The sequence below is a fragment of the Epinephelus lanceolatus genome, chromosome 15 (genome assembly GCF_041903045.1).
Source record: "Epinephelus lanceolatus isolate andai-2023 chromosome 15, ASM4190304v1, whole genome shotgun sequence".
In the NCBI taxonomy this organism is placed as follows: Eukaryota; Metazoa; Chordata; class Actinopteri; order Perciformes; family Serranidae; genus Epinephelus; species Epinephelus lanceolatus.
In genome coordinates, this window is record NC_135748.1 from 23,105,354 (window position 1) to 23,117,826 (window position 12,473).

The window sequence follows — 12,473 nt, forward strand, 5'->3', positions numbered from 1 at the left end:
TATTTCAAAACTTGTTTGGTGTTTCTATCCTAAAAAAAGTAAAAATGTACACATTTTTTAAATGTTCTTTTTCCTGAAACCCCACTGATAACTATAGGAACTACCAACCCTGTGATAGGGTTGGTTGTCACACTGTGTTGGAGTGTCTTTGATAGTTAATTACTTCTTGTTACAGTGAGTTGTACGTTTTTATTTAATGTAGGAATTATTTTTTTAAAGAATATATTTATTGCAATTTTTTTACCTAAAACACAGAACAGCTCGGACATGACATTGCGAGTAGAAGGAGCAGTTGAAAATAAGGAAATAAGACACTAATGAAAAAAGAATTAATAGAAAAAAATAAAAATAAAAAATAGTGGGCATTTCATCCATCCCCAACCTTCATCACCTCCTACAACCATAAAGGCAGCAAAAGAAATATTAGCATCCATTTTATTTTTGAGAGCAGGTGTTATATATGTGCTTTGTACAATTCTGAACTGAGTAGATTTGGGTTATAGGAATGACTGCTGAAAGTGTGACAACCAACCCCGGTCTCCCCTACTGTTGGGTAGTTTAATGTACTGGAAAATAATTAATAATATTTTATGTTCTCATTATAGGTTTTAAGTATAATACTACAATTGGTAAGTTAAAACATTTCATGATATACCATCTGCCAACAGTAATAATCCAGACAGATGGGGTCCTTGTTGTAGACAAACTGTGAATGGGGGTTCCTCGTGCCCCAATCTGCTCCTCCACACGTGACGCCACTGTAACCAGGGGTGATGGTGGGCGGAGCTACTGACTTTACTGTACGAGGTTAACGTCGCCCTGTTAAACAGAAGCAAAGTATGACATAAAAAAACGGCTTTTTTAACTTTATTCTCCGGAGTGGAATGAAAATACAGACGGTCACAGAGCAGCCCAGCCCAGGTAAGACTACTTCAGGTGGTTCACTGTACTTTTTTATCTTTATTAGAGGTGATTAAAGTGTGGGGACCTGTTGGAGAGCTAGCCACTCTGAGCTAACGTTAGCTTCTTAGCCGTTGGGAGTTGGGCTCGCGAGTGTTTTGCAGCTGCTTCCTAGTAATAGTAGTAAACACGGGAAGTCAGTCTGCTTTGACATCTTAGACAAAAGCTGTCCATTACAGAGCAGACAAGAACAAAGTGTAGTATTACTTTACTTATTTTATCTTGTCTCATTGAGGCTACACGTGATGTCTTTATCTGTGTCATCCAGATGTTAATGTTTTTGACAGGCAGTCAGAGCGGCTGATGCGCCATACCTGTTGTTAGATAAATGTACAGGCAGGAAACATGTAGCACAGACCCACAGTGTGTTTTACGCTGAGACCATGTCCTAGTTGGCTGTCAGTCAGATCTCTGGTTTCTCTCCAGCAGCTCCTGTGACCATGTATTAGTGCCAAGCACAAGGTTCATTCATTTAAATGGATAAACACAGTCAAACTCAGGACTCTTGGCTATAAACTGATGCAAAAAGACCAGTTCCCAGTTTTGCTTTTAAAGTTTTCCATACACCTCAGTAGACCTGTTTCTTGGAGCAGACCCTGGCATGCCTTAGGGAACTGAATCCTCAGCAGTTTCATACCCACATGACCAGCCACTAGGAGCTGACTGTTAAATTTAGAGATCCTATCCAGTGTGCCTCCCAAGTTCATGTTTGTGTGTCTTCAGATAGCAGCATGATAACATCAGGTAGCCTGTGTTTTCACATAAATACTAGATTATATGTTACCTAAAAGCAGGTCTAGGTGTTATAAAATACTGATATAAATAATATTGAGGTGTAGTAAAACCAGGCAAGATATCATCCAGGGGTTTTGATCTCTTTAAATGTGTGTTTTCTTGCTTTACACTTATGTGATGAATATTTCTGCCCTTATTTAATGTTATAGTGGCAGGCCTGGGACAAACAGTGCTTTCCTGTACCTGTTTGTTCATCCACTCTACAACAAATTTCCTTACTCAAAATCTCTTCTTGTGTCTTCCTGTTCTTGCTTGTAAATTTATACTAAAAGCAAACACTAAAACATTTCTCTACAGAGTTTAAATCACTTGTCAATTAGCCTAATACACAAGTAGATTGACAGAAAATTAATTGGAAACACTTAAGATGATCGACTAAAAAGCAAAAATGCCAAAAAAAAACTCTGTGGTTGCAACTTATTTTAATGTGATCATTTTTGAATGTATTGTTTTGTAATGGATGAAAACAAATGTCAACTGGTTTGGGGAATTTTTTTTAACACTATGTCACTTTTTTGTGACAGTTTGTAGACCAACTGATCAAAAGGCGAAACCTTTGCTTATCTATAGGTCGACAGGTGCGTTGGAGAAGACCATGGGCTGAATATAATAAATCGCACACTGCCCCTTACACTTGCAATAATCAGAAATTTATTGGAAAAATGCATTTCAGTGCAGAAACCTTTATATATTATCAGGTTGTTTTAAAGTTCTGCTCTATCATATACTCCATTTATTGATACATATAAATATTTAGGCTTTTACTTTAAAATGTTGTGATATTTAGTTTTATTTTTGTCAATATTTCCCAGCTCAACGTAAAAGTAAGGGGATTTTCTAGGGCTTGTAGTTGTGGATATTTTAATAAATCAGCAGCGTTTCACGATTAGTTTGACATATTTGGCTTTTATTAGTAATTGAGTCATTTGAACACACTCAGTGACAAGACTCATTGATATCAACCAAATGTTACTTTACTGCATCACTCTTCGATTGTAATCGCTCAAATTAAGCCAACATCTTAATTGTCTCTGCCCTTTTATCTGCCTAATTTGGTGCTGATCCAGTGCATGCAATGAATGGAAATCTGGTCCCGTGTGTCTATTGTGTCGGGAAAAGATGGGCGTAGGCCAACCCCCTCATCTAATATTCAGCCTTGAGTGAAGGGGGGATGCTCAGCCTGAGCCTGGCAGTGTTTGTTGATAGTGTGTGTGAGAGAACAAGGGATAAAGATTGGTGTTGAACAGCTAAATAAACATAATCTTCACCCTACACCAAGGTAAGGGGTTCTTCTGTTTACCTTTTTTAGTGTTTTCTAGAGACTGTGTCTCTTTGCTCAGCTTTTATCATTTGTTTTATAGCTTTAACTGTTTTTATTGGTGTTTTGTCTCTGCTGGTTTTTACAGGGTGTGTGTTTTGTTAGAGAAAATGTATGTAAACTCCCATCTGATCACTGCTCAGGAGAGAGCGAGCTAATGTTTACTGATTGGCTCTTGTGTGGTGTTATCATCCACCCATTGTGCTGAGAGACAAGGAGCTGAGGAGGGTGTGTCAACAGGCTTCACTGTACACAAAGGATTTTCTTTATGTATGCCTGGCACTGCCTGATATGTGTGAAGAGTTGCCAGGTGATCCCTGACTGAACAAACAATGTCAGACTGAAGAAAAAATAAAGAATATGTACTTATTTATTGATTGTCTGCTTTGAGTTTGACTGAATTGACTGTTTTGGGGCCTTTGTACCGACAGCCCGACAGGCATGTGACATTTAAGCGTTCACTGACCTGAGCCTGAGCTGCTTGTCTCACAGATTATGTTGAAATATTGAGCAGCGTGTTTGCTAGTCTTCATGTGAAACCCCATTGCCAAGGCAACTTGCAGGCAATGAATGCAGCTGATTAATTCTGTGTTGCTGTGGCAGGAAGTGAGTCTGACCATGATGGAAGAGCCCAACTTGATGAATCATTAATGAGTTTTTTATCGACTGGCTGAATCCCTGCTAGAGCTAAAACAACCACATTTGAGGGGGGGTATGTTTTATCAGGTGAAATTATACATGCAATATCTGGGAAGCGCTGATGTTTTGCAGTAGGCAAGGCAGTTGTATTTATAAAGCACGTTATATAGTAAGACGTAGGTTCAAGGTGCTGTACAGAGAACTTAGAACAACACTACAAAGTTAGAACAATATGATTTAAAAAGAGCAACATCAAAGAGATTAAGAAAAAAAAGGTGAGTGTACTAGAGGTGCAGTGATTAGTTGTTAAAGGTACACCATACACGATTGTCGGTTACTGTTTGCAAACACACCCAGCCAAAGTGAAAGTAAAAGCCAGCCACAGATTCACTCGTTTGACGCTTCACTTCACCACATTTGCGTTTTTTCAGCACCATGTCTCTTGAATGCTTATTGATTATGGTCTGGCACCACCTCTTATTTAAGCCCTGACCTCACCTGACCTCTGTGATGATATATGCCCATAAACAGCCAGAATGTAGAAAATATAAGGAAATAAGAAGAGAGAAAAATACACTGATACACACTTCAAGTGGGTTTAAAGTGACGACTGACAGGGATTACTTCTGTATGAGTCTACACATTAGTTTTAAGGAAAATCCTGAAAAGTATATCTTTCACTATTATATTGTCGCCAGCTAATTTGACATTCGATTAATCGGTCTGAGTAATTAAAAGAAAAGAAAAAAAAGTCAAAATTCTCCAATTTCAGCTTCTTAAATGTGAATATTTTCTGGTTTCTTTACACCTCTTTGAAAGGAAACTGAATATCTTTGACTTATGGACAAAAAACATCTGAGGATGTCATCTTGGGTGTGGGAGACGCCATCTTGGGTGTGGTCAGTTAGCGTTTGGGAAACACTTCTTTCTTACATTTTGTAGATCAACTGATGGATTGGTTGAGAAAATAACTGACAGACTAATTCATTCATTCGTCCTCTGATGAGCCCTCCATTGGCGTCTTCAGTCATCTTGATCCTCCATGCGTCTGGCGAGCTTGCCAGTGCTTTCTACTCCTGCATCTTTCTTCAGGACATCCATGTATGTTGACATGGGACGCCCTTGTAAATGATGTCCATGCCTTGGATCCCAAGAGCACCAGTTTGATGGCTGGGAGCTTCCTGTGTCTCTGGCAGTGAGCGGCCAGTCTCATTCTCCTGGGTCCTATTTTCTTGCTCACACTAAGCAGCTCTCTATATAGATTTCTTGGTGTGTTGACGTACAAGCCTTGGCTGATGATCAATACTGCACGCAGCACACATACAGACCAGTCGGCAGTGAAATATAATCATTAGCTGCAGCTTAATGTTTACTATTATTGTCTTGTCAGTAGACAATTGTTATAGAAATATCATGTGTGAGTACTGCTCTTAAACTCCAGGGTAAAAATGGTTAAAAACATACAGTAAATAGAGGAACATGCACGTGTTTTATGGGTTTAAATTAATTTTTTAGAATGGTGGAGCCTAATTATAGATAATCTCCCCAACTAAGTGCTACCCTAACTACATATTAAAGCTATTTTCCCATCAATGCAAAGCAGTTTCAGTGAAATTGTGCACCTTTTTTACTTTCAGGCCCTTAACAAAACAGTACTTTTCTTCCTCAGCGCACACAACTTCCACAAAGTCCAGTTTAAGGCGGTGGAGGAGGGTAGAGCTGAGGTCGGTCTCGATATAATTGGAGCACACAGTCGAGTGCACCAATTATCCACGGCGTCATTAACATCAAAAGATCAAAGTTAAGAGACTATTGTCTGTCTTCGGTTGCATTTGATGACTTAGACTTTCTTAAGTGGGGCATTGTGACTGCTCTGCCTTCATGTTACCGAGCAGAGAGCTCATGTTTTCAGCATGAGCAGCCAGACTGAACTAAATTGAAAACAAATGCCCCTGTTCGCTCTTGTGTAATGAGCATGTTGAGTGCATGGTCCAAATTGTAACCACACTTTCACATACTGGTTGAAAGGGACAAATAACTGTGTCCTAAAGTGTCCTAAAAAATTTGTGGAGTTATGTGCATGTGCCTGGTAAGATACAGATGTTTATATAACAGAATGACACGTTCTGACTATCTGCTTTAACTTTAAAAAGTTAAAAATTAATATAAAGCAAGGAAAGTTTATTAATGGATCACATTTCATAACAGAGGCAGCTCTGGGTGCTTTGCATATAAAGTTTTTTATTTTTAAAAAGAAACAGGTATAAGGAAATAAAAGTGCATAAAACTTATTTTATACAAAGAAGTTTAAAAAGACACAGGTAGGAAGAATAAAAAAGTATGAAATAAAGAGATTAAAGTAAAATAATTAAAATTTTTATTGTAAAAATGGCAAATTAGAAGCCGAAGTAAAAGTGTAATTTTAGTTAAAAGGCAGTCATGAATATAAAAGGTACTAGCCTGTTTTTAAAATAATACAGCGTGCAAAAAAGCAAGCCCACACACATTCAAGCCACACTGGTAATAATTTGTTAAATCAGTCTACATTTACACAACATATTTCCATGTTTTTTCTTTTTTAATGAGACTTAAACAGATGTTTTTGAAATATGACCCTCTTCTCTGATTATATGTCGTTCATAGCTTAAAGATGCAGCCTCTGTTTTTTGTTTATGGGTGAGTATGTTCGTGTGAGCTGGGTTTGGACAGTGCTTGTTTATTGCCCAGCATTGCTTCAAAGATTCACCACACCCTCTTCCTGGCTTTAACCTCTCTGCTTCTCTCTTAGCAGTGCTGTACATTTAGCTACGCTGGCCACATAGAAACTATAAGTACTTTTAGCCGTTTGTGAATGCTTACCTGCTTTGCTCTGGCTCCACAGCAGTGTACAGGTGGTTAGCGATCAGCCATGGATACCACCACCTCCCTGAAGATGACCTCTCTGGCCGTCCAGAGTCTGTTCGGCTACGTGGAGGAGGAGAACCTGGCTGCCATCAAAGCACATTTGGATAAGTTCAGAGATCTGGACAGCAGGAGTGATGTAAGTCAGCCTTATCACAGCAACTCTCCCGTTGGCTCAAGTTGTTTATTTTGGAGAGCAGTGTGAAGATAGGCTCTCTGAGATTATGTGGGAAAAGACATACTAGAATCACTTTTTCACTCTGCTGTAGTGAAACAATACTACTGAAACTTGTAAAGCTGCCTGCAGAGAGAAGACAAGACATGGTATTGTGCTTGGTTTATGAATGGTTAATCTTTTTTCTTTAAATTGGCCATGTATGAGATGCAGTGCCTATAAAAAGTATCTACTCTCCTAGGAAGTTTTCATGTGTCATTGTCACTTTGTGTAGATCTAATTTCACTTTGACATTTAAGCATCTTTATCTATTGATCAATGTAAAACAAAATGACATAAAACCTGCTTTGATTTAATCTTGTATTGGGATAAACATGAAAACTTAAAAGGGCAAAGACATTTTTGTCATGGAAAAGTTGACATACCTTTTGAGAAGAAAAAAAAACCTGAAAAAAAACCAGAGACAACCAATCATTGTTACTGTATATTTTTATTTGCTTTGTCTTACTTTATTTTTTGTGCTAATGTTGTTGTGCTGCTCTGTTATATCTCTCTGAAAACACAACAAAAACTGAAAGGTCCAGTGTGCAGGATTTAGGATGATGTATTCGTAGAGATGGATACAGTAAAATAACTATGTTTTCTTGACTATATAATCACCTGAAAATGAAAATTGTGTCTTTGTCACTTTAGAATGAGCCGTTTATATCTAGATAGGGAGTGAGCCCTCTTTTACGGAGGTCACCATGTTTTTACTTGTAAAAATCACCTGGTCCGTTTGTTTTGGAGAGGAAGAGTGCCTTGTGGATAATTTGGCTTCGGTTAAAAACCTCCTGAACGTCTGTTTCCTAAGTTATCAGAGAACAAAGGTGAGCAAAGATAAGCAGATGCTGGGCTCCAATATGCCAAACAGCATCAGAGAAACACTGATTTGTAACATGAAACTGCTTTATTCAGTGTTTTTACTGGATTTAATCACCTGGTTCATTTGTTTTGGAGAGAAAGAGACCTCTGTGGATAATGAACAGTGAAGGAATTCCAACCAGGAGAAGTTTCAGCTGGTCGCAATGCGCAGTCCTCACCACTAGATGCTACTAAATCACCCTAAATCTTACACACTGGGCCTATAAGCAAGAAAGAAATCTAAGTGGGGTCAGTACTTTTTATAGGCACTAAGCACTTGTATAAAAATGTTAGCATTGATGTTTTGAGTTTAGAAAGCCAAACCCTCATATAACTCTTTTTTTGTGCCATAGACCCCCATTGTTGTCCAAAAACTTAAAAAATTTAAAAACTGTTCCTTCGTTTTCATGCCCATGGGCACATGGTTTATTTTAATGTCAGTCCAACTTCAACCATCCTGCTGCTGGAAATACTCACAAGTGAACAAACCCACATTTAAAGTTGTTTTAGGGAAGTATTTATTTAATAAATGGTTTTGATTACAATAAGAAAAATGTAGAATAACACCATTTCTAACCTGACTAATAGAAAAGCTTTGTATGTGTAGGCTATGTTGCATTAAGGCATCAATTATCAGGTTATGTTTCAGGATCTGAGTGAAATAATCAAACAGTATTGCTGCCTGCCATTTCTTTTCTCAGTTCTCAGAGGGTTACATAGAAAACAGTGTAAGTAATTAGCTTGATGTTGTGTTAAAATCTTTATCGCTTTTTCAGTTCCTTCACTCTCCTCCTTTTTTTTTCCAGATTGGACAGACTCCCCTGATGGTGGCGGCAGAGCAGGGCAATCTGGAGATAGTACAAGAGCTCATTAGGAGAGGAGCCAACGTTAACTTGGATGACGTTGTAAGCAGACACAGACACACAACATCCCAAAATGCCTAAAATGAACACACCCTCACACACAAGCACACGTGGCGTTATATTAAACATTGAGAGCATACAGGAATCCAGGCACAGGTGAAAAACAATGCGGTCATTTTTACCACGTTACCCACTTGACAGAGAAGACGTAGCTGAACCAGTGGTCTTGATGTTCCATCTTGCTGAACTCACCACACTTGGGCTTTAGTCCACAGCTATTATGAGCCATCATGAGCCATAATGACAACTTATTACACACTTTTACCTTCGCTCTTTTGACTAAATGACAGGATCCACTTGCTGGCCAACACCCTGTGCCTCCAGAAGCCAGCCCCTTACAGACGCACACACTCACGCATGCATTTTACCCTCCCACTGTGGCACACGCATGCATGCTCACACACTACACCTCTCATTAACATCTCACGTACATGTAACCTGCTATTACACATAGCACACACAAACTTGTGCTCAGTCTTGTACTAACACGGAAGAAGAGAGGCGAAGCATAACATACTATATTGCACTTGTCTTTCACGCTTAACTCTCTGACACTCCTGTCTGTCCATGCGACACCGTGTTCCCATGAGCACCTGGTATGACCAGCTGGTAGGTATAGTGGTTGGAAGGGTCCCAAGCTGTCCTGCGTAGGGCTCGGACAGACGTTTGTCCAACTGGATTTGGAGTCTGATGGGAGTTCCTGCAGTAACAGGTTGTCTGTGTGTGCAGGACTGCTGGACGGCGTTGATCTCTGCAGCTAAGGAGGGCCACATCGAGGTGGTGAGGGAGCTGCTGGAGAACAATGCGAACCTGGAACATCGAGACATGGTGAGAACATAGAGGGGAACGTTTTTCTTTATTTAAAATCTGCTGTTAACAGACATATTTTTTTGTTTTATATATGACGAACATCTATACTGTACAATAGTAATGATATCCTGTCCTCTGGAAAGGCCAAAAAATTTTGTCAATATTAGGTATCATTACCTTCCTGATTTCTTCTTTATCTGCTATCAAAAAATGGTGGAAATGCCCAAAAAATTTGGTTGAAAAAATAAAATGAAACAAGGGTGTAGAGTGCCACAGGACTAAGGTAAAGTAATGCATCCTATGTGCCAAAATGACTTGACAAAAGGGATTTTATCATGGATTGTGATAAAAAAAACACTCACAATAAATTGATTGTGGCGTATTTCCACATCTGGGATAATGGTGAATATCATGTCCAGCAACACCCAGACTACTCAGCAGCCAATTGTAAAGGAGACTCTGCAAAAAACAGTAATTCCAGTATCTTTTGGTGCCATTGAAGAGCTTAAAGAATGATAGAGATGTCATAGCTAAACAACATGAAACACTAACACACTTTGTCAAACTTCTAACTCTACTTGAACCATTAAACTCCAAAGTTTGATTAACAAGCTGCTCTTACCTTTACTGTAAACTGACTCTTACAGTACAGTAATATGTAGCATTTATACAGTTGAAAATATAATAAAGTCTTGATTGTATTTACATTAATGATTTCTGTAAAATGGAATGACCCCAGTGCTGGTTGGACAGGATGAACCATTAGCCTTGAAATGGACATAAAATGAAATTACATTACGTGTGATGGCGCCTCTCTGGTAGTAATCCCATTTCCTGAGCTCTGCTTGTCTCTGCATGGGGCAGTGATATGATTTAGCCTTGGAATTGAGACCTTTCAGATGCACACAGCAGTCTGCAGGCTTGCTGTAGCTGCTTTTCTGTATTCATGAGCAGACTATTGACAACATGCAGATGAGATACACATATTTATTACCTGGGGCTGGGCAGGTTTGGTATCAATGTAGATGTCCCAGCACATGAGGCAGTGTGCATTTCTATCAGCCAGAAGGATACTGTATTGGCACATTGCCTTCACTATTTTATCACATGCGATGAGACATTCAGAGCTGATTTTACATCCTTGGCTTCTGTGACTTTATGGACTCAGGACATTGACTGACTCATTGCCGTGCGTCGCGTGTCTAAGCTGCACAGGACAGATCACAGCCAGTCATCACAGTGGGATTATAATAAACCACACTGCGTGATATGGTTCACTCACTGGAAAGTGTGTCACACCAGCTGTAAATAGCACATTTTCCTACCGCAAAAGCTGCTTAGATTTGACCTCTGCTGCTTGAATTTAATACTGTGACTACCCTTACACCTTATTATGATGAAAACACCTCTATTTATGTTCAGAATATCACATAAACTGTATATATTCTATATGAAGAGGTGTTTTGTCTCTGCTCTCCTTTCTTGCCCTCACAATTTCTCTGTTCAACTAAACATTGCTCGGTGTGTGTGTATCCTACTTAGGGAGGCTGGACTGCCCTCATGTGGGGAGCCTATAAAGGTCGTACAGATGTGGTCCAGCTGCTCTTGGAAAAAGGAGCCAACTCCAACATCACTGGTCAGGTACTGAGACTGGACACGCTGCATTTCATCTTAGTTCCCCTCTGATAATACCAATGACATCACTGGCATTTATATTAGTACTGAAAATTACAAAGATAATAGGCATGCTTTCAGTACATGACACGAAAATAGTCTCTCAACAGGGCAGTTTATTTTGAAGAAAGTGTTCACATGATGTGTTCTACTCCATGTAAATGTAATCCAATGTTTCAGATCACTGTTTAACTGACATACCTTTGTTGTAAATGTCTGTTCACATACATAATTCAGAGTAACAAAAATTTGAACACAACCACAATCCTGCTCATCACCTGCACAGCGCGACGCCTCCCCATCATCTGCTGTTTCAGTCATGTAAGGTGGCTTAAAGCGTTAGTTCGACCGCAGGCCTGACACTGATCATTAGTTACTGTCAGCATGACTTCACCCCTCTCCTCTGGCCCAACAGTACAGCGTCTACCCCATTATCTGGGCGGCAGGTCGAGGCCACGCAGAGATTGTCCATCTCCTGCTGCAGCACGGAGCCAAGGTCAACTGCTCCGACAAGGTAACTACATACTGACAGATGTTCATCATTTACTTGTTTTTAATCACACAGATGATGCAGTTAGTGGTACGAGCTAAAGACATTCAAGTGCTTTGGTCCACGTCCAGCTTCCTGTTCCCATAAGTCCCTCTGCCTTCTTCCTTTATTTATCATCCTTCTTTCATGATTATTTGCAAGTCCCTGGAGTTTTGACTAAATAGTATCTTGCCACTTATGTCTCATGCACTTTGTCATGCACTTGTCTCTGCAGTATGGTACCACTCCTTTGATTTGGGCATCCAGGAAGGGCCACTATGAATGTGTGATGCATCTTCTGGCTAACGGAGCTGATGTGGACCAAGAAGGAGCGGTAGGTAGATTATAGATTTCCTGTGACTGGTTAGCTGTGATTCCACCAAACACTCAAGTTATAGTACTCATAGAACTGTTACTGAACCCGTACCTACATGTACCTTATCCCACAATCTGTTTAGCCTTTCCACTGCAGACAGTACTCTAAAATATAGACAGGGTTGTTACCAGATAGTAAGACGGATATTAATGGCCACGTCACTGCTGATTGTCAGCTGAATGGGGTTGCATGCTGACATTTTCAGAACAAAAAAGAGCAGGCTTGAGTATTTACAGTCTCTGTCACAATCGATGGGATGTTGAAAAACAGTGGGTTTGTACACTGAGTCCTTGTAGAGTATGAGTAAGGACTCTCTCTTGCCAAATCAGCAGACTGCAGTGTTAATAGTTGCACCTTTCAGTATCGGATCAGTGTGCTACTGTAGGTATGAAAAAATGGAACCATTCTACTGTTGCCATCCACAACTTTTGACAATGGAAACTCAAAAATAACTGTTTTAATGTGTAACA

General features: G+C 39.6%; 1 protein-coding gene across 7 annotated transcripts in view; it reads left to right on the forward strand.

Moving 5' to 3' along the window:
* Positions 1-781: 781 nt before the first annotated feature.
* The window catches only part of kidins220a (kinase D-interacting substrate 220a), a 56,197-nt gene continuing 44,505 nt past the window's right edge, over positions 782-12,473 (forward strand). For 5 of the 7 annotated variants that reach the window (XM_033643445.2, XM_078175071.1, XM_078175072.1 and 2 more), the window contains exons 1-7: positions 782-921; positions 6,594-6,752; positions 8,498-8,596; positions 9,344-9,442; positions 10,967-11,065; positions 11,514-11,612; positions 11,863-11,961. In XM_033643445.2, coding sequence (XP_033499336.2) covers positions 6,621-6,752; positions 8,498-8,596; positions 9,344-9,442; positions 10,967-11,065; positions 11,514-11,612; positions 11,863-11,961 — 627 coding nt within the window. In that variant the 5' untranslated portion in view covers positions 782-921; positions 6,594-6,620. Of the gene's footprint in view, positions 922-2,916; positions 3,035-6,355; positions 6,389-6,593; positions 6,753-8,497; positions 8,597-9,343; positions 9,443-10,966; positions 11,066-11,513; positions 11,613-11,862; positions 11,962-12,473 lie in introns of those variants that run through there. The other 2 variants (XM_033643448.2, XM_033643447.2) reach the window with 2 other exon arrangements.